The 23,461-nt window shown below is 49.0% G+C and overlaps 1 protein-coding gene across 3 annotated transcripts in view; it reads right to left on the reverse strand.

The window, feature by feature from the left end:
- Positions 1–3,618: 3,618 nt before the first annotated feature.
- The window catches only part of TOM1L2 (target of myb1 like 2 membrane trafficking protein), a 56,840-nt gene continuing 36,997 nt past the window's right edge, over positions 3,619–23,461 (reverse strand). The window contains exons 12-16 of one of the 3 annotated variants that reach the window (XM_066561272.1): positions 22,619–22,694; positions 19,496–19,561; positions 11,946–12,005; positions 9,414–9,450; positions 3,619–8,882 (exon numbers count right to left, since the gene is read on the reverse strand). In XM_066561272.1, the coding sequence (XP_066417369.1) occupies positions 8,734–8,882; positions 9,414–9,450; positions 11,946–12,005; positions 19,496–19,561; positions 22,619–22,694 (388 nt within the window). In that variant the 3' untranslated portion in view covers positions 3,619–8,733. The remainder of the gene's footprint in view (positions 8,883–9,413; positions 9,451–11,945; positions 12,006–19,495; positions 19,562–22,618; positions 22,695–23,461) is intronic. The other 2 variants (XM_066561273.1, XM_066561274.1) reach the window with 2 other exon arrangements.

The raw sequence follows: 23,461 nt of genomic DNA on the forward strand, positions 1-23,461 counted from the left end.
CCTTCAAGGGCCCTGGGCCTTCCCTGTGCCAGCTCCAGGGCTCAGAGCGTGTCCCACCTGTGCTGCCCACCCATGGCATGGCCCAGGGTGGGAGAAGCTGTCACCCCCTGGTTAGGGACACATCGGTGCTGCCCTGTGAGCCTCAGCTGAGCCCTTGCACCCTCCTGGGGGCCATCAGTTGTGGGATCCAGGAAAAATGCTGGTGCCATTGGGATCAGGGCTGTGGCTGCTGCCCAAGCGTGGTAGGTCTCAGCGTGGGAGTCTCGTGCCAGGAAAATGCCATGCCCTGTGCCCTGCAGAGCTCCATGATCTGTCCTGCTGCTGGGATTCATTTAGGACTAGAAAATGTGCTGCAACATCAGCTCTCTGGAAGTTTGCCTCCTCTTCTTCTGTGCCACCAAACACAACCTGAGGCTTCCTAGGAATTCATTAAACCTGGCTGCACCTTAGAAACTTCCCTTCAGCCTCACTGGCTCCCAGTTGGTGGCACAGCAGGCACCCCTCTGCAATACAGGGACCCCCTGTGTGGCACGGAGCAGCCCAGGGCACCACACTGAGCTGGGCAGCAGAGCTGGAGCTGCACAGCCCTGCTTGTCCCCTCTGCACCCTCACCCCACTCCAGCCTCCTCAATCTGGGGACACTGACCTGTGCCCGAGCTGGGGACGAGCCCAGGGAATCCTGGCTCAGCTCAGTGCCAGCAGCTGGGGCAGCATCAGCCCTCGGACATCCCTGACCGGAGCAAACACCACTGGGGGAGCAGCGACCACATGATCGGGAGAGCCGTGACCCGCGGTGGCACACGCAGGGAGCCTTGTGCTTCTTCCCCCCTGTGCTTCCCCCCTTGTCCTTCCCTCCTTGTGCTTCCCCACCTTGTGCTCCCCACCTTGTTCTTCCCACCTTGTGCTTCACCCCTTGTGTTTCCCACCTTGTGCATCCCCCCTTGTTCTTCCCCCCCCCCTTGTGCTTCTTCCCCCCGTTTTTATTGGGGTCACTGTGGAGCAGCCAGGCTCTGTGGTGGTGGCGTTTCCTTCTCCTCGGTGCAGTCCCTGTGCTGTGGGAGGACAGGGCAGGTTTCCAGGGCTGGGGAGATGGATGTGCCGTGGCCCCCGTGGATTTAGAGCAGCCTTGTGCAAGCATGGGGGTCACAGACCTTTAATAACCCATGCAAAATCCGGGGCACAGCCTTCCCTGAGGGATGCAGAGGGACAAACCCACACAAACGCAGAAGGGGGGAAATAACACACCTAAACACAGCTTAACTTTTGCACAACCTGCGTGCAATGCTGTTTTTTTGCCAGGCCCCATCCCCGATCCCATCCAGAGGGTCCGAGGACGCCGGGAGCCCACCGGTGATGCTGTCCCTGCCCCTGGGTTCCCCCAGCGAGCCTCAGCATCCTCCGCGCACCGGGGAAGGAGCGGGCGGCTCCAGGGCCGGCTTTGGGGCCGATGGATTCCACGCGGGGTGGGGCTCCCGGGGGTGCTCTGGGTTGCGGAGCAGGGAAAACCCCGCCCGTAGGACCAGGGCCACGCAGCCAATAGGCAGAGCGATGTGAGTGGAGTGATTCTGCATCACGGCTCCGGGCCCGCGATTACATCATGTCAGTCCTGCGGGGATGGCGGACCGGCCACGTGGTCGCTCCGGAGTCGCTGAGACGTTTTCCTGAGCTCAGGCTGGGAGGAAACCGCAGGATGAGAAAGAAAACAAACCGGCCCCGGCATGGTTGGGCTCTGGCCACCGGGGCTACCGAGCCGGCCGGGCAGGCTGGTGCGGCTCCCGCGGGCATGGGGAGCATCTCCCCGAGCGGCTCCGGGCGTGCTGAGCCCGAACGCGGCAGCTCCAGAACGGAGCATCCCCGTCCTGCTGCCCCTCGCTCGGCCAGCTGGGCTCTCCCAGAGCGAGCCCCCGGCTGTTTCCCACCTGCCAGCACACCTCAGCGTGCCATGCTTCGTGCCCAGCCTCTGGCATCCTGCCTGCCCCGGGGTTTGTTTTGCTCCGGCAGAACGCGGCGTTAATCATTAATTTGTGTCGCAAACCGATTCAAAAGCCTCTTCTCTCCTTCACTGCGTGTAACTCGGCTTTGCCAGTTGTCCCTTCCTGAGAACTGCAGCTTGGGGAGGCACAGCCAGCTTTGGTGGCACTCCAGTGGAGCCCCACTCCAGGTTTATTTACCCTCGGGTTAAATGGGGAAAGGTAAATGACCTGTGGTCATTTCCTATTTGCACTGGCATCCAAACCTGCTGCCCAATGTCAGACAGCAGTAGCACTCAGCTTGCCCCAGGCTCTGCCCATGCGGGGCTCGGTGCCATGCTCTGTGCCCAGCCAGCAGCCCACGGTGGAGGGCAATGTGTGATGTGTGGAAGCCCCCAGCCCATGGTGGGAGTTTGCATGGTCACTGTGGGAGCAGGCTGGGAGAAGAGAATCCCATCAGGGTCCACAAACCTGGGCTCAGTTCGGGGAGTTGGATCACCAGAGGCTGGAGGGGCACACATGGGAAAAGCAAGTCCTGTGTGCTTGTGCTGCTCTTAAACTCTTCCCTTTGCACCCACTCTGGCCCCTGTTGGAGGCAGAATTTGGGGGGATCTTTCCTTCATGAGTGTAACTGTGGGGCTGAAGAGGACAATGTAGTGAAGTCCCTGGAAGGAGCAGCCCCCGCTCCCAATTCCCCACTCCCACGGCCCCTGCTCCCAAATCCCCCACTCCCACAGCCCTCATTCCCACAGCCCCTCCTGCACAGTGCTGGACATTTCCGACCCGGTGCTTTTTGTGTGATTCTGCCCTGTCAGGGCAGCAGCAGCAGCTGCACACCTTTCCCAGCAGATCCAGGCCAGGAGCCTCCCTGAATGCATCCCACACTGAGCCGGGCACATGATCAGTGAGGGGTAAACAAGCTGGGGCAGGGCTGTGTAATGCTAATATGTAGCTACAGGGAGGGGAAACCCTGTAGCTATTCCTGCTATTCCACACCCCCTTCCCCAGATTTTAACAATCAGGGTGGATCTCCTCGTGCAGAACAGAAGGCACCATTCTGCCAGCCTGGTTTGGTTTTGGCCAATGCCACTTCTCTGGGGTTCCTAAGCTGTTGCTCTTCCCTCTCTGCCTATCAAACCTGCCATCATAATGGGGATGTTGGAACAAACTCCTGTCTGATGAGTCAGGAAAGGGGCCCTTGGATGGGCTGGGAACATCACCCATCTCTTTTCAGGTCACCAGGGGGGTGACCCACAGTTGCCCTCCAAGGACTATCAGTTAAGCCCTGCCAGGTGGGCAGGCATCCCACCGAGCACCCAGGGTGGCACCCATGTGTCTGCCTGATGCCACCTCCAAAGATGTGCCAGAATTTAGTGGGACACGAATTCAGCAGCACTGGCAACACAGCACCGAGGGCAGCACGAGCCATACAGTGACACAAAGAGCAACTGCTGGGGACAAACCTTCTCCCAATGGGAATATCCAGGTTCTTTCTCCTGGAGGAGAACAAGGACTCCCAGTTTTGACATCTGGTGGGTACTCAAGGGCTGCACACGTCCCCTGTGCTCAGGCCAGGCAGTGGAGCCAAGCGAGTCCCCAGCTGACAGACAGACAGACAGACAGACAGACAGACAATAGCAGCCCCAGCTCACACTAACAGTGTATTTATTGGAATATCTCACATGCAGGAACCAAGGAGATGATTTCTGGAGCAAGTTAAACAATGGCAGATTAATACAGTTGTCTCATCCTTAACGGAAACACCTTCTACTTGAATACAGTGATGTTTTAGTGTTGGGTTTCTCTGCTTCTTGTGTATTTTGTTTCTCTTTACATAGTCAATCTCTTTACACAGTTATGTCCCCTCTCTCCCCCTACCCCATTCCCAAACAAAAAAATATCCAGTATCTTCAGTAAATAAATATTATCCACTTTTATCTGGAAAGCCTACAGCTGTAATATACAGAGAAGCTATTACACAGGTTACGTTTGTAGGGTTAGCAACAGCTCATAGGAACGTGTAGGGAATGAGGAGCTCGTACTCATAAAAACACGGAGCAGGGTGGGAATTCTGGAGTAGTGCGTTTGCCATGGGCTAAAGAGAACCAGCAGCAGAGCTCGGTGCTGCTCAAGGCCAGCTGGCTCTTGGTGACACACAGCCTCACCTCTCTCCAGGTGAGGAGGAGGAGGAGATGTGTGGAAGCTGGGGCTGGAGCAGGCAGGCACAGCCTGCTCTGGAGGCTGCGGTTTGGGATGGGTGGCTGGGAGGGACTCTGTGGGCACCTCGTCTCCTGGGCTGGTGGGAGCCCACAGCAGAGGAAGGGTTACCTCCAACACAGCTCTAAATCCACTCACTGCTTCACTATTTCCATAAAAATAACTGTTCTGAGCTGGTTTTTTTCCAGGGGAGGCTCTGCAAGGCTTGTGGTCAGCCCTGAGGAGGTAAACAATGACGGAGCTGGATGGGGATGGACGGGAATGGAGATAGCACAGACAGTTCCCACTCCAGGGCTCCCAGCTACCACAGGAGACTCAACAACTCACTGGATGAAACAGAGTGCTGGAAATCCATCTTGTTTGCTCTCCTGGGCTGCACATCCTGTCTCTGTAGGTGACACCAGGAGAGCAGGGCATGGAGGAGCAGGGACAGGCTGCGCTGCTCTGGGAGGGACCATCACCCCTGCCCTGGGCCTGAAACCACGGCCCGGGTCTGTTCTTCCACCACTGGAGGGAAACATCTCGCCACCACAGCCAGCTCCCAGTCCTCCATTTTAAAGTGGAAATAGCCAATGTACCCCATCAAAAAATGCTGAATGAAGTCAAACAAACAGAAATCCTCACTAAAAAAAATCCTTCAGCTTGGAGGTGCAAGACCAGCCCTGGGAATGACAGAGCTGGTTTGAGAAGCACATCCTAGGGATGGAGGCTGTGATAATCAGAAGGGAAAAGGTATGTTGGAGGCTACGTGAGGGTCCCAGTAAGGACCAGTCTCAGCATTTATGCTGTTCCCTTTAAGAGACACCGTGCTACGTTTTTATGAGCAGTTCTCCTATGAGCCTTACCTACACCCTAAACACCCTAAATGTCTGTACAGCACATTGTTACCTATTACACCTGCTGAAGATGCAGCTGAAATCTACACAGAACAATTTTTAAAAACCCAAAACCCAAAGGATATATTTAAATAGAAACCATTGATTCCTTACATCTCAGCACATGAAGAGTTAACAGAAGAGGTTAAAAAACACACTGGAAAGAAAATATATAGACAAAATAAATATTTTAACCTAGAACAGGGCACGATTAGACCTTACAAAGGACCCCGAGAATAATTTAGTGTCATTGAGTGTCAAGCTGTGATTCCTAATATGCCTAGAAAGCACTGGGATGTTATTTCTTATGGAAAGTGGATCAGGCTGCAGCTCCACCCCTGTTCTCCCAAGCATTGGAGCCACATGAGTCCTCTGCCCACTTGCACAGAGGAAGCACTTAAGAGTGAAAGCAGAGGAGGGATAAATCAAGAAGTTGGTCCCCTGAAGTGAAAAACCCCTTCCCTTTCCCTCAAACAGTTCCCACTGCTCCGGTTTTCAGCAGACCGCAAGAGGACAGGGAAGATGAGAGATCCTGATACAGGATATTTGGGAAGCTCTAGCGTAGCTCTTGTATTTGTTAAAGAAGGTTTTGGGCTAAACCACCTGTTCTGCCACACTCTGTTCCCTTTGGTGCTTCCAGCCCTGAGAGCCAAGTGTGGTGGATTTGGGCTCCAGATCCATCCTGGGTCCTTCCAAAAGTACATTTCCTCCCTAGGAAGGCATCTCCTGGGAGCTGCCCTACTTCCAGCAAAGCCACCACTTGTGCTGGTGGCACCTGCAAGCTTTCCAGAGGATAATGCAGAATGTCAGCAGGGACCATGGGTTGCCTGGGGCTGCACACACCAAAAGAGCCCCCTGAGCTCTGCCAACACATGCTCTGTATTTCCCCCCCAGCCCCAGCCTATTCTCATTCCACCTCTTTTCCTCCCAGCTGGAGAGAGCAATCACCGACAGCTCTGCAGAATCTTCCAGAAAGGGACCAGATTCTCCCTAAAGCAACACCTTGGAGGTCCCAGGACAGGTTTAGTGTGACAGAAAAAAGCATTAAATGGGGCTTGGCGACAGTGACATCCGTGCCACTCTGCACCATCTGACAGTGTCCCCATGCCTGAGCAATGCGATTATCACCTCTGGCTTGGCAGGGAAGCTGGATTAACATGCTTAGAATCACCTGATGTGGCCATTTACAGGGTCAATGTGTTTCAAGGATTTAGAAGAGAAAATACACACTTAAAACACCCACGGAGCTTTCTGCATTGACAGGAATACCAGCAATTCATTCTGTGCTGGTGAGACTGCTCAGGCCATCCCCAGATGCCGTCTGAAATCAAATCAGCCTTGCCACAGAAGTTTCCTCAGCTTTCTGGGAGCTGGTGGCCACATCTGACATGTTGCAGCAAGCTGGCAGTGCCAATCCCTGAGCGCTGGGCTCACCTTGTGTTGAGCAGTGAGGGCAGTGGGTGAGAGCAGGAGTGTGCAATGCAGCCAAGGCAGAGTGTTCCATTAGCCATGGAGAAGATGGAATGGGAGAAAGCCTCTGCAGACCCACACAGGAGGGCTTCAGCTGGAGAGACAGCCAGCAAGTGGGGAGAAAAGCTTGATCCCCAAGTTATCTCCATCCTTAAACTGGTTTTGCCTGTCCATTTGTAAGCTGTGCCACACAGAGCAGTGATGAGGTGCCACATCAGCGCAGAGGGGTGGCAGGACAGCCCTGCCTGGGCCCAGCTACATATGGAGGGATCCTGGAAGAGGCTACAGGCAGGGCAGGACAGAGAAGACAACGAGCAGGGAGAGTACAGAGTGAAACCTGACCTGGGATGGCCTGGAAATCCTGCACCAAACAACATTTCCCTTCAAAGATTAATGTGTCCGCTGTCAAAGTCCATCAGCGCTGCAATCAGACATTTGGTAACAGGCTTTGTGTGTCACAACATCCCAAAGGGGGTGGTCCTCAGAGAGTATGGTATGGGCTGATAAAATGCTATGCTCAGATAAAAGCTTCTATCACTTGGCCTAGAACAACTTTCAAGAGAGCTTGACACACATCAGCATCCTGGGAAGCTCAGACATGTCAGGTCAGAAGGAGATTGCCTAAGCCAAGGAACACCCTGAGGAAGAGGGGTTGGAGCCTGCTGCCTGCATGGGCTTTTAGCTGATAAAGTGCCTCTCTGTCAGGATGGGAGATTCTCCTGCCATGCACTGCTCAGCTCTCTCTTTGATCCTGCCTTCCTGCACCACTGGCTTCCTCCCAAGGAACGCGCTGGGGGACGCGGCGATGGCTGGAGCTGCCTGCTCCAGCTCTGCCTGTCAGCCCAGCAAGGCAGGCACACAGGCTGGAATCCCTTCTGGCAGCCCCAGAGGAGCAGGAATCCTGGCCATGCCTCTGGCAAGCAAGGGAGTATGTTTGCTTGCACAGAGACTGCAGCCCCGTAGGAGCTGGGAGTTAATGAAGGGCAGAAGGATCAAAAGACATTCCAAAAATTACAAATAGCACAGTCACAATCATTTCAGCACTTTCTCAGGCCTAAAACTGGAAGAAAATGAGGAGTTTCACCTCCAGCACAGGCTGGCACAGCTAATCCCTCCATGGTAACCACTTCTCTCAGCGTTCCATACAAACCTCTGAGGTTTGCTCTTTTCCTCATCCCTACCCCCAAGAACCAGCATATCTGTCCTACCAGGCATGGCAGGGAATCCAGGAAGCTCAGTTCACACCCAATCCATGAGCAAGTCCCATCCATCTGCACGGATGTTTACACCAAATGCAGAGCTCTAGAGTCACCAAAGAAGGAATCTAAGGTAAGGAGAAAATAACCAAGCTATTTTAAAAGGCAAACACACCAGGAAAATTCCTGTGTGAGAATGGTCTCCCAAAGAACGAGGTGCTTCCTGTGCCATCGTTACAGCATCCACTTAGCCCAGCATTTTCCATCCTTATCAACTGCCAGAGCTACTGGACATGGCCAACAGACTGCTTCAAATTAGAGCAAGCCCAGATAAAACACAAGGCAAAAAATACCCTGTGAGATTTAGAAATGAAACGCCACAGAAAGTGGGGAAAAGCGACCACCATATGGTACCAGGAGATGTGTGAGTGGGAGAGTAAAGGATTTTAACTTGTGAAGCACATGTTGAAAGGGGAACAGTTGTTCCTTGCTGTCGAATCCAACACGAAAGCCAATACATTAACATTTTATCTAAAAATAAAGACACACTCCTCCTGAACATTCCAGCTCAGTCAATTACATGCTGATTGACAGAGCCGTCTACTTGGCAGGACCTGCCTACAGAAGAGGATGATCCCTACATAAATTGAAGGGCAAGGCTGCTCTCTTCCCCCTGGGCTTTTGTTTCAGCCCAGTGTGACGTACTCGTGCATTCTGAAGGGGTTTTCAGCATCAAGAGCTGGTTTTGTGCAGCTGGGACAGGAAGGAGGGGATTAAGCGAGTGCTGGAGAATCGTGGTCTGGCAGGAATAGTGTTGGATTTAAATAGAAAGAGTCAGCTCGTGGGGGTGGATCATTTGGGGAGGGAGGGAAGGGGAAGCAAACTATGGAATGGGGGGGACGGGAGTCGTTGTTAGCCAAGGACTGTGGGAGGACAGAGTGGCCGTGCGGCGACATCGGCCGGGCGGAGCACAGGGGCGGGAGGGAGGGCGGCTCCGCGCCACCTTCACAGTGCAAAGAGGGCGTCCTCCGAGCGCTCCTGCTTTTTCCTGCTGGAAGGATTTGTCGGAGGGGTGGGGGCTTCCAGGGGAGGGGATGGCAGGTTGGGAACCATCTCCGCCGCTTTGGCTCGCTCTTCTAAAAATTTGTCAAACTCTGCAATGTAAAAACAGAAGGAAGACAGGTAAGAATGGGGCCCGTGGGTTTGGCCCCAGGGACAGAGGTTGGCAGGGGCTGAAATTCCAGGGCCTGGCATCCTGTCGGGCTGTGTTTGCAGGCACGAATACTGGTACAGCCTGACTTCCTCGGGAAAGGGTACAGCCGTCCTTGGAGACACCCGAGCCCAGGCAGCAGCTGGAATCAAACCCACACGATGCCACCGGCTGTGACAGAACCAGGGAAACATCATTCCAAAGGGCTGAGCAGCTTGGGGACACATTCCTGCTGGCACAAACACAGAGCACAGCCAAGGAAGATGGCAGGGAAGCACTTACAGCCAGGAGGGCTCCTCACACCATAAATATGAACCTTTTGCTGTGAAATGCTCTCCTCCTGCCTTTCTGAGCATGGAAGCATTTGCTGGGGAACATCAGGCTGGGAGAAAGCAGCGTCTCAGCAGGGATCAAAGCAAATTCCATCTGAGCACTAACCTGGGAATGGCTCATAGCCAGGGGCATCTCTGCTTACCTTCACTGGTCACTCCTTCTTCCAGTTCGTTGCCTTTCTGCAATGGAACAAAAAGGCACATGAGCACAGGCACTGCTTCCCCTTCCCTGTCATCCCCTCCAGCTTTAATACAACTGGACAGTTTCCACCACTTGTTTCCACATATTAACCATGGGAGCAGGGTGACCTGGGGAAATCACAGGGCTCCCACCTCGGGAGGCCAGTGGGGACTGACATTTCACTGTGCTGCAGATCAGGAGGACGAGCACTGAGGTGCCTCTGAAGATTGCTGGTGGACAGCTAAGCTTTCCCTGTTGGATCTGAATGTCAGTCCAGCGCTATTTCCCCTTCAGACAATAATTCTGGTCCAAATTTGAGCTGTGTGAGTCACACACACACTGTACCAGATGGCATCTTTTCTGTCATACAGTCCTTTAAAAAGTCAGGACTGCGGTTTGCATTGTGTCTTCAAGTAAAATGCCCTTTTAGCTGACAAAGGACACGTGCAAAATTGTTTGGGGTCAACGTTCCTCTTGTGAGAGTTCGTTTTGGGTTTCATACAAAAATATAGCAGCTTTCATGTGCCCATGCTGCACAAAGACAAGACTGGGGTGAGCTGGATGAAGGATACTGACAGCAGCTGGTGTTTGTCCATCAGAATCAAAGGCTGGGAATGCCACAGGGTCACTGCATTTCCACCAGTTTGTGCATTTTGCATTTCAATGTGCTTTTCAAATAATAAAATTAAAAGTCCAGGGATAGGCATCCTTGTCAATCTATCAGGATGTTTAAGATGGGTAAAAATACTGGTTGAAAACCTCATGGTGAAACTGCTTTGAAAAAGTAAAGTATTTGTCTATACTTGGCTTCTCTACCAGGAGTGGGATCACACTGACTGTCCTCACATTTTGGAGCCTGAGCATCTCCTGGCTCCTAATGCACTGAGCTTTCCAAAGGTTCACACAGAAGCCTCTTCACAGGCAGAGCTGCTGTTTGTCCCAGTGTACCCCAAAAAAGGGTAAGGAAATATCAATTATCTACCCTAACCTGCAGCTTCCTTGCCTGGGAAGCAGAGAATTGAAATGAGCTGTTAACAAAACAAGGAGGAGGGGATCCAGAGTGAAAAGCAAAAATCCAGTCCAAATTTTCACAGGCATCTCTCTGCTGCACCCACACAGGCTGGGATGGGGACCCAGGGACATCCCCAGGCTTGCTCAGGCATTTCTAGGACACTTCTCTGCTTTGTTCCTTTTGAGCAAGTCTGTGCTGGGGATGACAGATGCACAGAGCTACCTCCATATCTCTCCATCAGATCTCCTCTCCCTCTAAATTAATTTAAATGGCAAAGACAAAAGTTTACTGGTTAAGCAGAGTGGACATGCTACGTTTACTGTATTTCTTTAACAAAATGAGGCCAGTTTGTAATGAAATTTGAAAGTGACTCCTGTAGCAAGGCCTGACAAACCTACCTGCAGCTGGAACCCAGTGACATTTCAGAGCCAGCCAGTCAGTCTGCCAAAATCAAACACTGAACCTGGAATCTGTTTAAGCACTCCAGGCACCTTGGGAGAGCTGGAGAATTTTCTTCCTTCCAGTAGAGCCAGCTCCTCCAGTGCCAGAGCACAGGGCTGACGTGCCAGAGCGTGCCTGCAGCTCTGCTGAATCCCACAGCTCCCAGCTGGGAGCTGAGCAGGCAGCTCAAGGGGCTGGGGGACACCCTAAGGAGTTGGGAGTTTCTGCCTCAAGCTGGAAGAATGGAAGGAGATGATCCTTGGGGATATGGTGAGTGCAAGTTCAGCTCACTAAAACCACGTTGAAAAGAACAATGTGAACACAGCCCACCAGCCACCTCCCAAAATGCACTTGGCTGATTTGAGTCATATGCTTACACTGAAAAAAACCAAAATAGAATAAATGTGTACTAGTTTATCCTGCTTAAACCAAGTGTGTGTTGGGACAGCAAAACAAACTCCAGGGTGAAGGCAAAGCTACTTTAGTTCTGCTTTTTGTTTGTTTAATAATTACTAGACAATAATCATTTAGGTGAAAGTTATAAACACTGAAGAGAGACTGTTATAAATTTTTATTATTACTATTATGAAACATGTTACGATTGCCTGCCAGTTTAACAAAGACATCTTGATTTGAAAGGAATCTAAGCCCTGATCCAGCATCTCTTAAAAGCATGCCTCAACATAAGCATGAACTTAGATCCTGTCTAAAATAATGAAGCTTTAAACATGGACTTTAAGAAAAATTTAGGCCATATTTAATGCTTCCCTATTTGAGGATCACAATCCCACGTTTTCTGGAACATGTGCTATTCTGTGATGTTCACATGCAGAAGGGAAAATAAAACAGTTCAGAAAAAAAGTGTTTTGATTGAATTGCTGAACACGACCCTGACTCCTCTGCTTAGATATTTCTTTCAAAGGGAACCAAACTCTCTGTTTGGGAAGTTTTACTGCTTCCTGCTATGAGAAGTACCAGGAACTCAGCAATGCATTGAAATTTACCCGTGCAAGTGAAAAATGAAAATATAAAGAGTCTCACCAAGTCGGTACTGAGCCACTCCTCAATGTCATCCATGACAGAGGACTGTGCAACAGGGATCTAGGGAGTGCAGCGAGAGAACAGCAAGGCAGGCAAAAACCAAAACACATCCACAATCATGGCCACAGAGCGATGGAAAACGCCAGAAATAAGATTAAAAACAAAACAAAAACAAAGATGTAAGATGTGCTGGAAAAAAAAAAAAAAGAAGGCAACAAAATATAAATGGCATTTCAAATTAAAGAAACAACTTGGAAAGGAAATTATGAACAACAAGGCTAAAAAAAAAGGAGAAAGATTATGGGGAATGACGTGACTGGATGCCAGTGTAAGATGAGTAACTTCTCGACCACATATTAAAACCATCAAGATGGACTGATGATTCTAATCTTGATCGTGAAATGCTTTTAAGGGTAGAATACTGGATATCAGTTAGGTTTTGAAATGTTAAATTTACACCTTTTGTTTTTTAAAATGGGTATTAGCCACAGTGAAGGGTTAGAAAAAAGAGGGGCTCAAAGTCTTCAGGCAACACTCCTATGAAAACAAATTGGTTTTCCGTGCAGGTGGAGAAGTCAGAGCCCAGGGTACAGTCATGCTTCCTCCCAGATCCTCCTCCCACCACACCACCAAGCCCTGGCAAGCCTTGGCACAAGGGTTTAAAGCAAAACTGTCCCAGCTCCCAGTTCCCATTCCTCTGCCAAAGGTGACCCCTGGCAGCAGAGCCCAGATTGTGCCAGTGCAAAGTACAGAGGGAGGAAGAGGATGGGGCAGAGGAGGAGAGCACAGCCCCAGAGCTGCAGCAGGGCTCTCCAGAGCAGGTCAGGCTCCAGGGATAGTTTAACAGTCAGGCATGGAAGGCTTGCCTCTGCTCCTGCAGTGGAACTGGTCATGATACCAGTGTGATTACAACAGGCAGCACAGAGGCTGCTGAAGGGCAGCGATGTCACGCAGTGCTGAGGGTAACTGGGTCAGCAAAGGGAAATTACTGAGTATTAGGTGTAGAATTTCCTGACTTAACTACACTGCTTAAATACAGCAGAGGCCTGCCGAGGTAAACAGGAAAACACCACAATAGATCTGGTAAGGACAACCTGAGAAATAGTTGGAAAACAATGTCAGACATGCGAGTTCCAGGCCAGGGCACGGCAGCAGAGCAGCAGGGCTGGCAGGAGGAGACCTGGCACTGTTAGAGGGACTCTCCTAGGCAGAAAAGGTGTCAGGGGTTCTCCACAGCTTTGCCTGAAGCCTCTCACAGGAATTGCCCACCCTGGAAGTGATAAAAAAACCTTGTGGATGTGGTTAGGACATGGCTTAGTTGTGGCCTTGGCAGTGGTGGGTTAATGGTTGGACTTGATGGTCTTGGAGGTCTTTTCCAACCTTAATGACTCTGTGATTCAATAAGAAAAGCTGGAAGAGGCTCTGCAGATTAATTTCCTGGGAGATGGAGTTTTCTCAGGCATTTCTAGCAGGGGAAGATGGACAGATGCTGGATCACACAGGCTGAGGCTGTTTAGCAAAGCTCCTCAGGAATTTTTTCACAGAATCAAGTGGCCCTTTGTACTGAGGAGGCCAGTTAAGCCCTTGCTTGAGGTGAGGTGTGCTAAAGTGGGTTAGTTGTGTCCAAGAAATCCAGAGCTCAAGCCAAAGCATCTCCCCCAAAGAGCAGCACCAGGAAGGTGGCTGGGCTCTGACTTGACAAGTCACTGGACAAAGTGACAGTCCCCAGGGTCAGAGGTACAAGATGTCATTTTGCTTCCAGTGAATTCATAAAGATCCCAAACAGAAAATAAATTCCTGCAGTTTCCTCTGGAATGGGCCAGATTTAGGATAACTGTCCCTTTCTGATTTCCTGAATCATGCACACACAACACTATCACAGTGAGCTGGCCACTCACAAGGGAAGAGCTCTAAGCACCTTCCAACACATTCCTTCCCAAGGACAAGTTGCATCTTGTAAAACTGTCTCCTTGGTTTAACAGCTTTATAAAATACTGGCTTCAGAGATATAAAGTAATGATTTTATTCATCCTACAGCAACCTAAAACCTACTGCAGAATTTGCACTGCTGCCTCTCTCTTGTATTGCTTAATCCTGTGGAAGGTGCAGCCTCTGAGCTGTTGCTTGGGTTGCAGCTCAGAAAGGTGCCCATATTTCTCTAAGGATAAGAACATGTGCATGGAAGGGAGGAGGGAAAAACCTGGTTTATTTTTCCTTTTCTGTGAATAAAATTTACAGGAACACAGGGGGCTCCAAGAGAGCTGGAGGGGGATTTTGGATGAAGGCCTGGAGTGACAGGACAAGGAAGAATGGCTTTAAGCTGAAAAAGGGTGGATTTAGATTAGATATTAGAAGAGATTATTCCCTATGAGGCTGAAGAGGCCCTGGCACAGGTTGTCCAAAGAAACTGTGGCTGCCCCATCCCTGGAAGTGTTCCAGGCCAGGTTGGATGGGGCTTGGAGCAACCTGGGATAGTGGAAGGTGTCCCTGCCCATGGCAGGGGGTTGGAATGAGATGATCTTTTTTTCCAACCCAAACCACTCAAGGATTTTATTAAGAGCAGCTGTTCTAAAAAGTGTGGCAGTACTGTGCCCCTGTATTAGAAGGAACAGCAGCTCAAATCTTGATTATCCTCAAAACATGACAGATGACTGATCAAGTACTGAGTTCCTGAGAATCACGGGACTCTTGAATTTGCAGAAGTCCTCGAAGAACAGCTCAGCAGCACAAGAGTTTGTGCTGTGGTGTTTCGTAAGAATTGTAAAAAAATGGAAATAAAAAAAAGCAAAAAAAGGAATTCTACTTTCAGCTACAGCTACTTATAACAAACAAACAAAGCCCTCAGAAGTGCAAGAGCACTTCTTGCAGAGAAGCAGACAAAGCTGTAAGATAAACATCTGAGTGTGTCAGCCGTTTGCTATTCAGCACTGACCTTTTAAAAAGCTTTCCCTGTCTCCCAGCACACCCACAGAAGTGCTGAGGGTTCCTATCTATTGCTCCTTCCATGCACAAACTTCCAGTTTACCTTCCTAAGACTCTGAGCCCCATTTCCTCATAAAACATGGGTTACATGTGTCAGGTTTAATTTGTTCAAGAATAAAGAGGGAGGAAACTCTCAAAGAGCAACTGGAAATTTTAAATTATTTTAACGATAACATTGTAACATTTATTTTTCATTTTAAACTGAGAAGAGAACGTACAGAGAAGCTCAGGTTTTGCCAGTCGGTTGGGTACTTGGCAAGTCTTCCCCTTTCAGAAGCCCTAAACTGAAAAATGTGCAGGGGAATTTTGTTATAACTAACCCCTAAATCACAACAGAGGCAATATAAAAATAAAATAACTAGTTTACACCTTAAAAAAAGACAACAGTTTCTGGGAACAAGCAGCAGTGGCTGCCACAGACTACATGGAAAAAACTCTGGAATGGGACACTGCCTTGTTGATATTTTGATTATGCAAACTTGCATGGTCTAGTGAAGCTTTCAGTCTTGGCAAGAGAGCTCCCCAGATAGTGCAGGCTGCAAGAGCTGTTTGTATAAAGATATTGTGATTTTTTTTTTTTTAAGTCTATACTTACAGTAAATGGAAATTAAGTCACAAAATATTTTTGGGTACTTCAAGTAACTGGCTCTAATTAAAAGCTGGTCTGATTGTTTAAATTCCTTTTTTATTTAGTCTTTGGAAAATCCTACAAATGGGATCATCTCAACAGTCCTGAAAGAGAAATGGAAAAGGAGGGCTGGGAGAACAAAAGTGAGTGCTCAATCCCACAAAACCCACAGGAACCTGGAATTCAAGTTCCTACTTATCTAAGCTAGATTGTGTTGATGTTCCCACTAGCAATCAAAAGCCAAAGAGTATTGCCAATATTTTTCCTCAGAAGTCATAAAATCCAATATTCTACCCTTAAAAAGACGTTTAAGGTTATTATTATCACATTTTATTTCTATTAAAAATGATCCCACTGGAAAAGAAGCAGGTATGAAATGACAATTCAGGTCTCTAGGTGAGCTCATTAATGTTCTTAAAATGTTTAACAAGGTTTATGCTAATTGTTGCTAGACTACTGCCTTGTAATAGCTTAGTTAATTCCACTTCTTTCTAGATGTTTAACAAAGCTGACACCAGTTCTGGGTTAGTTGCTACTCACTCCCCCTCGCTGGTTAGCAGTAGTAAAGGTCTGTCATTCCTACAGCAGCACTAGGAGCCCACTAGCAGGTTACTCCAGCTTACTACTACAGCCTTACCATCTATTTAAAGCTGTTGTCATCTTGAAATAGCTGCTTGGCCTCAATATTGGGCCACGCTTGACTTTATGTGTAAGGATTAAATGAACTCCTTGGTTACTCCTGAGTGTGTTTGCACCCTGCAGGGCAGGGCAGGAGCTGGGCTGCAGCGTGTCCCCAGCACAGCCAGGCTCTGACAGCTGTACAACAGCAGCCCATCTGCATGTGACTGCCACTGCCACTGCCACCAGGGCTTGGGCTGTCCTTGCACAGTGCTCTGCAAACACCACGGCTGCCTAAGGAGACCCCCGTGCTCCTCGGCTGAGGGGAAGCTCCCGCTTGCCTTCAACAGGGAGAGGGGTCCCAGCACAGGGAAGAAATGAGATCTTCACGTGTCTGGTTTTGGGCTTATCCACAATTCAAGCACTTCAGTCTCCAAGAAGATGATGTTATTCAACACTCTCATGTTACCCAAGTCATTTCCACATCTCAGATCCTATCTCTCTCTTGAAGGCACATAGTGGCATCCCACTTGGTTACTAATTAACAGAGGTTTCATTTAATCTTTACTCACCTATCTTCCCTACAAAGAGGGCTCTCCTCTCTAGCCAGGCATGCTGCTGACAGTCAAGATAGAATGCTGAGTGGTGTTTTTATCACTTTCTGTGAATTCTGGTTCAGTTTCATCCTTCCCCTGCCAGTGTCCCAATTAATGTCCTAACATGGTGGCTTAAGCAACACCTACTTCTCACTTTCATAACAAATAACCCATTTGGTATGTGAGTGGGATGAGAGATTATTCTAAGAAAGGAATATATTAATGCAAATCTCTGTCCAATCTCATGAGAAGGGAACTGAGACCACCTGCACTAAAATGTGGCTCTGTGGTAAAGTCTGTGCCTGATTTCTGCTGATACAGACCCCTGTGTGAGACCTGCAAAACCCAGATCTGCCACTGAACAGCTCACCTCCCATCCCTCAACCATATAAAAACCAGAAAAAAATTCTGCCAATATAATTTTGTCTATTTTATAGTTTTGTAAGTAGAGCTGAGATGGATAAAAGTGTGGCTTGTGTCTGTCTCCAAGGTTCTGGCATCATCTTGATGGCAGAACTGAGCCACAAGTTAACTGGAAACAAGAACAACACCACCAAATTCATTGGGAGAGGAGAGCCAGAGACTGCAAAGGTGTGTGGTGAACTGGGATGCAGAGAAATGGAGTGGGAAGGACTCAGCCCAAAGCTGAAATGTATCACAGCTTGTAGAGAACAATGTCAGGTCGTGAGGGATGTGAGAACCACTCTGGCAGGTGGAGAATTCCTTTAGAGTGGTCTCAGTGTTGTGCAGGCTCAGGCAACAGCAGTGTCAGCTCACCCCTTTCCTCACCAAAATACAAAAAGTACCTCACAGAGTGGCCACATCAAGTTCATACCTGGGATTCTAGTTATCCACTGGCATTGTAAATGCTACAGGTCATATTAATAAACACTGTTAAGAACTACAGCCAGTTAAGAGAGAAACAGAGTTAATGATTAGTTTAGTTTTATTTTAGGTATTTCTCTCTTGTATTTAGCATACAAACAAGGTGACAGGTTTGTAAGAGCAGTGACTGGTTGACAGCCAGGCCCCCTTCCCTCCCCAAATCCATATGCCTCCATGAATGCTGCAGTATCCTTTTTCCAGACTGAATAACCACAAGCCAATGAAGGAATATGCTGTTTGCTTTTTTAATAAAGCAGTGGTGTGAGTGGTGTGAACAGCAGGGGTGCTGATTTCATGCTCCCCCGCTCTTGTAAACAGTGGAAAGGCAAAGAAGAAGAACTAACTCAATCACTGGATTATTCATTATGGATGAACATCTAACAGTGGCACAGCACACCCCTGGCTGCAACAGAGCCACTGAACAGCGAGAGCCTCTGTGAGCCACAGCCAACAGCATCCGAGGCAAAGCTGACACTGCTGCTCATTTTACAGCTTTTCACCCTCACCTTGTGAGCTGTGGGTGTCTGACAGCACCAAAATGACACTCTGGCTCCCAGGGACAGGTACCCACAGTGGGCTTATCCACGTGTGTGAGCAGCCATGGGGCTGCTTTTGGGCAGGCAGATACAGCACCTGGCCCATCACTATGTGTGCACCAGCTGTGCAAAATTCTGCCAAATTTCCAAGCTGGCCCTGAAAAATAATCTGGATTAGCCCTAAATCCAGAAGAATAAACGCAAGTGTTTCACAGAGTAGATACTGCACACTCTGGATTTTCTAAACTTACGTTTTCTGGGATGTTTCTCTTTTTTAAGCACTGGGCAGCTTAGTCTGGGGCATTCAGGGCTCTCCCTGGAGTGAGACATTCCTGCTCCTGGTGCCCAGCCCCACATGCTGCCCTGCCAGCACACCCCAGAGCAAAGGGAATTCTCCCTGCACTTCTCTGAACTCAGCTGCAGCCAGGACTGTCTCAGGAGGATTTTCTACAGTTAGGTCACATTATTGGTACTAATCTCAAACACTTAAAATGATGGATTACATCGTCCAAAAAAAAAATGGTCTTAGAACTTGGCTTTAAGGCATAGCTGAGGGTATTTTTCCTTTCCTCTGGCTTCTGCACCTAAGGAAAGCTTTGAACTTCTCTCTGCAAGCACATTGATGAAGGACAACTTCAAACAAGGTCAGAATGTGCACAGGTTCAGTGATCTTCAGAAGCCTGATTTTATCAAGGCACTGGCATCACCAGACACAGGAATTAAATCCTTAAAGCCAGAAACACTATTGTACCTTTTGGAGTCTGATTCCTAATGCCAGTGAGGTTGAAGATGCCAATCTGGGCAGCAGCTCTCCCATTCCCTTTCTTGCATAAAGAATGATCCCTACATTACTCAATTCAATTCAATATGATCCTACAACTTCCCCATGTTTATTCCAGACCATGAAGCTAAGTCCTACCAGAAAAAGCTGCTTTACAGACAGATAGCAATGTCCTCTTTATGAATAAGATCCATGAGACTTGTGTTTATCCCTCGAAAAGTGGATACTGCATAAATAAATCAAGACAGTAGAAGGAACCAATTGGATCCCCAGGCCTCCTCTGAAGGTGACGTGGGATCCTACAAATGATTCAGTTATTTAGAGGTCTTTGTGCTGTATAAAGCAGAAATTGGTGCAAATCTTTCCCTTTGCCCCGGGTAATGATGCAGGTGGGAAATAAACTCCTTGTACTGTCCGATTTGAAGCGGTTCAACAGGGCAGGACGAGAGGTGAATGGAGGATGGTTATTCTAGGTCAGGGACTGGGGTGGGCAGGAGGAATTGCTTCACTGGTGAAGTCCTCACCATTCCTTGTGTAATTAGCCACTTGTCTATGGGCTCCATGTCTGAGTTCCCACCTTTACCTCTCCTCTGTGTTGAGAACAGAAAGGTCCATAAAGAGAGAAACCACAGCAACAACCCGTGATAAAGTAATAAAACAGTTAAAAACTTCACATACACAGACACACACAAACACACACAGAGTTGCCTACAGTAGCTTCTGGCAGCAGCTGTGTCCCCCTCTGCCTGTCAGCTCTGTCCATAAGGGGACAGACCTCACCCAGAATTCTGCACTTCCTACAGACAGTTCACAGTGTTTTAGCACTCTCTCCATGATGTCCTTAAAGATAAAAACAATAATAATAAAATAAACCAATCACTGGCTAGTAGTGAGGCTGATGTTTGTCATCTTCTTAGAAGAAGGAAAAGTGAGGCTGTGCAAGCTACTGCAGGCAGTGAGACTGCACTGGAAACTCTTGTGTCACAGTCTGTGGAGTCCCCCTTGTTTATGAGGCTGTGGGTTGCAGCACCCCCTGCTCATGTCCTTGACCTCAGCAGACAGACTGTGCCCCACACAGACAGCACAGCAGCTCTGCAATGGTGTTGAGTGGAGGGAAGTCAGGGCAGTTTGCTGCAGTGTCCTGGCAGCCTTTCAAACTGCCCCTCTTGAAAAGCACAGAGGTTAAAGGACTGCTGATGCATCCAGCTCCCCTGAGCAGGCTGCAGACTGCATGGCACAGCACCACCAACACTCTAAGATGGTTTTGTGTCCTTCAGCACCTCCTCCCTGAGCCAGGGGATGCAGAGTCATCTCCAGCTCTGGAGGGGCTTGTCTGGGCTCAGCAGAGTGCAGTGGCTCCAGCCCAGGACTGGGTGAGCTCAGCAGAGAGCCACTGGTGTGTTATGTACACCCCCCCAGACACCTGCACACACAGGACACCTCCCTGTCCCCATTAACACAGGTAATGGAGAATCAGCTGCAATCTTTTATGTCTCATTTTATGAGGAAAAAAAAAAAAGGGGAAATCATTCCAATTTCATCTACTCTCTGTGTAACAGCAGAGAATTGTTTCTTGGACACCTCTCCTCCCGGTTGTGATCATGCAACAACTCAGTGGCAACAAAAGCAATTCCCAACATGGAAAAGCAATATTAAGAAAACAGTGTATTTTTAGCTCATCTTGTTTCCAGCTGCTAAATCACATTAAAAGACAGCTAATGCCACGTGATCAGCCCCGTCTCTGCAGACCATTCTGAGAATGACTGCATTAGAAACGTCGGATGTGCTGAATTCTGCCACTGGACAACTGTGCTGGAACGAGACGTGTGTGAAGAATGTGTTGCAAAGCTTTTGGCTCCTCCCCAGAGCTGTTCTTAAATTAGCTCTACCCAAATTAAAGCCTGTCTTTTCGTTTACTGAGCACTGCCAGTTTTTTGCTACACATGCTGGGGCTGGTAACTTTAGGAGAGTTTAATTTTTATTTCCTTTAAGAAGAGACACCCACAAGCCTCACAACAGTTGAGAAAAAGTGTTTACCAATTACAGAGCGACTGCATTTCAAAACGAGCTCTTCTGATTACACGTTACAGTCTCTAGGTCCTTTGAAAAGAGGCCAAAAGTCTCGACATCTCATAGCCCCAAGTTCCACAACCCAAAAGGCATTTACCCCAAAAAACTTTGACCTTCAGATGAGCTTAGCCACAGCCCTTTGACCTGACAGCACTTGGGGCACAGCAGCAGCTCTGCTGGTGTGAATGACATGTTGTGCTGGTGCCTAAAGCAGAACTGGCTGGGAAGAAAAGTGTTAATAAATAAAGACATGACCCTGAGGCCACGGGGGGAATACAGCCCCCTTGACCAGATAAATGCAAACCCCTTGCATTTGGTTAGCCAGGAACAAAGAGCAGGATCTCAAATCCTTCCCCAGGTCCTGCCAGTAACAGCTCAATGATACTGGAGGCTTGGGATGTCACACTGGATTCAGGAATTCCTGTGAAGGAATATTTCTGCCTCCTCATGCTTCTCCTTTTCCCTCAGTACTGCTGCCATGAGATTTTGTGGGGCTGAGCTCCAGCTGGTCATGGGGCTGACCTGGGTTATAAATTGCCCTTCCTGCAGGAGGACAGGGACAGGAAGAAGCAGGTAGGTTTGTGGGGTGGGGGATGCTCTGTGAGAGCTGAGGCCCTGCTCCCACTGAATGATGGCCTGGGCAGGCAGGCAGCTGTGATCTGACCCCAGCTGGCTCCCAACACAAATTCTCCCTGGCTTGGAGCACAAGCTGCCAGGCATGCTAGCTGCCCAGAGCACTCCCACTTCATGAAAGAACCAGGGTGGGATCAGCCAAGGCATGGGGAGGCAAATCTCCCCGGTGAGAGGCATGTGCACACTGCATTGGCTCTCCCATGCTAGCTGGCTCTGCCGTGCTCCCTAGCGGTCATCACAGCCCAAAACTGGACTGGAAAAGGCTCTGGCTCTGTCCTCTAAAAACTCTCACACAGCTGTGTACAAAAGAGCAGCAGTTTTTAAAAGCAGGGTGGTAGAAAGGGGTCGAGGGATGATCTGAAAGCTCCTTCACTTCTGCCTTCAGTGAGGGATGCAGACAAAGCTGCCCAAGCTCTCTCACCCGTGTTTGAAGTGTCAGCTGCTGTGAGGTGACAGCACATGGGGCTCTTCTGCCCACACAAGAGAGCAAGAGCCTGCCCTGGGCAGACAGAACAGGCGGCAAGCAAGGGCAGCTATGGCAAGGAATGTGAAGCATTCAATGTCTGCATCATTTCTCTCCCTGTAACTTGCTTGTGTAACCATGCACTTGAAGCAAAGTCTAGTAGATTAAGACTTTCATAAGCAAAACCAAACCAAGCCAATGCACATCAGTGTTCACAGGATATTCCCCATTTAATTCTTCTCAGCAGTGATTCCAGCTGCAAGGACACAGGAGAATTTACCCACTATGATTCTGAAGTCTTTTAGACTGAAGTGCAGCATCCCTTTAGAGATCATTACTGAGCAAGTATTTGCTCCCAGATATCAATTTCAAAATAGCCATTACTACCACGTTGCTGGAATACAGAATGAGAATCTCAGTCAAAGCAGCCACCTCCAGCTCAGATTCCACGTGGATAACAAAACTCAGAGCTGTGACCTACCCCTCCTGTGTTCTGTTTCCGAACATCCAGGGCAGATGCCAGTCCTTTGACAGCCTGTGGGTCCTCGTACGTCACACTGGAAGAGAAGAGCAAACCACAGAACTAGCAAGAAACTCCAGCAGTCACCCATCAGCAGTCATGGAATCATAGGAAGGCCTGGATTGGAAGGGATGTTAAAAGATCATCTCATTCCACCCCTGCCATGGGCAGGGACACCTTCCACCAACCCAGGCTGCTCCAAGCTCTGTCCAATCTGGCCTTGGACACTTCTAGGGATGGGGCAGCCACAGCTTCTCTGGGCAACCCGTGTCAGTGCTTCACCACCCTCAGAAGGAAGAATTTATTCCCAATAATCAATTTAGCCCTTCAAACTCTCTTAGTTTGAAGCCATTCCCCTTTGTCTTGTCACTCCAGACCCTTGTAAATAGTCTCTGCTCATCTTTCTTGTAGGCTCCCTTCAGGTATTTGAATTAGGTCACCCCAATTCCTTCTCTTTTCCAGGCTGAACAATCCCAATTCTCCCAGCCTTTCCTTATAGGAGAATAATACCCTGGATACCCTGATTTACTCCCCTGGGAACAAAAAGCACATTTTTTTTCTTAACAAGACTTGGAGGGTACTGTGTGTACCCCAAGGAGAGGAGCTTGCTCTGTACAAAGACCACCCATCAGTTTTGGAAAGCACCTTGAAGCAAGGAGAGTAATATCAGCATTGTGAAAGGCAGGCAAACAGGTCACGAGGCACCCTAAGAATGTCCAGGAGCAAGTGCAGGACTGTGAAAAGAGGCCTGATTGCAGATTATGTTTAACAAAGACTTGGAGATGACATCTGGAAGCCTGACCT

The sequence above is a fragment of the Molothrus aeneus genome, chromosome 16 (assembly GCF_037042795.1).
Source record: "Molothrus aeneus isolate 106 chromosome 16, BPBGC_Maene_1.0, whole genome shotgun sequence".
Taxonomy (NCBI): domain Eukaryota; kingdom Metazoa; phylum Chordata; class Aves; order Passeriformes; family Icteridae; genus Molothrus; species Molothrus aeneus.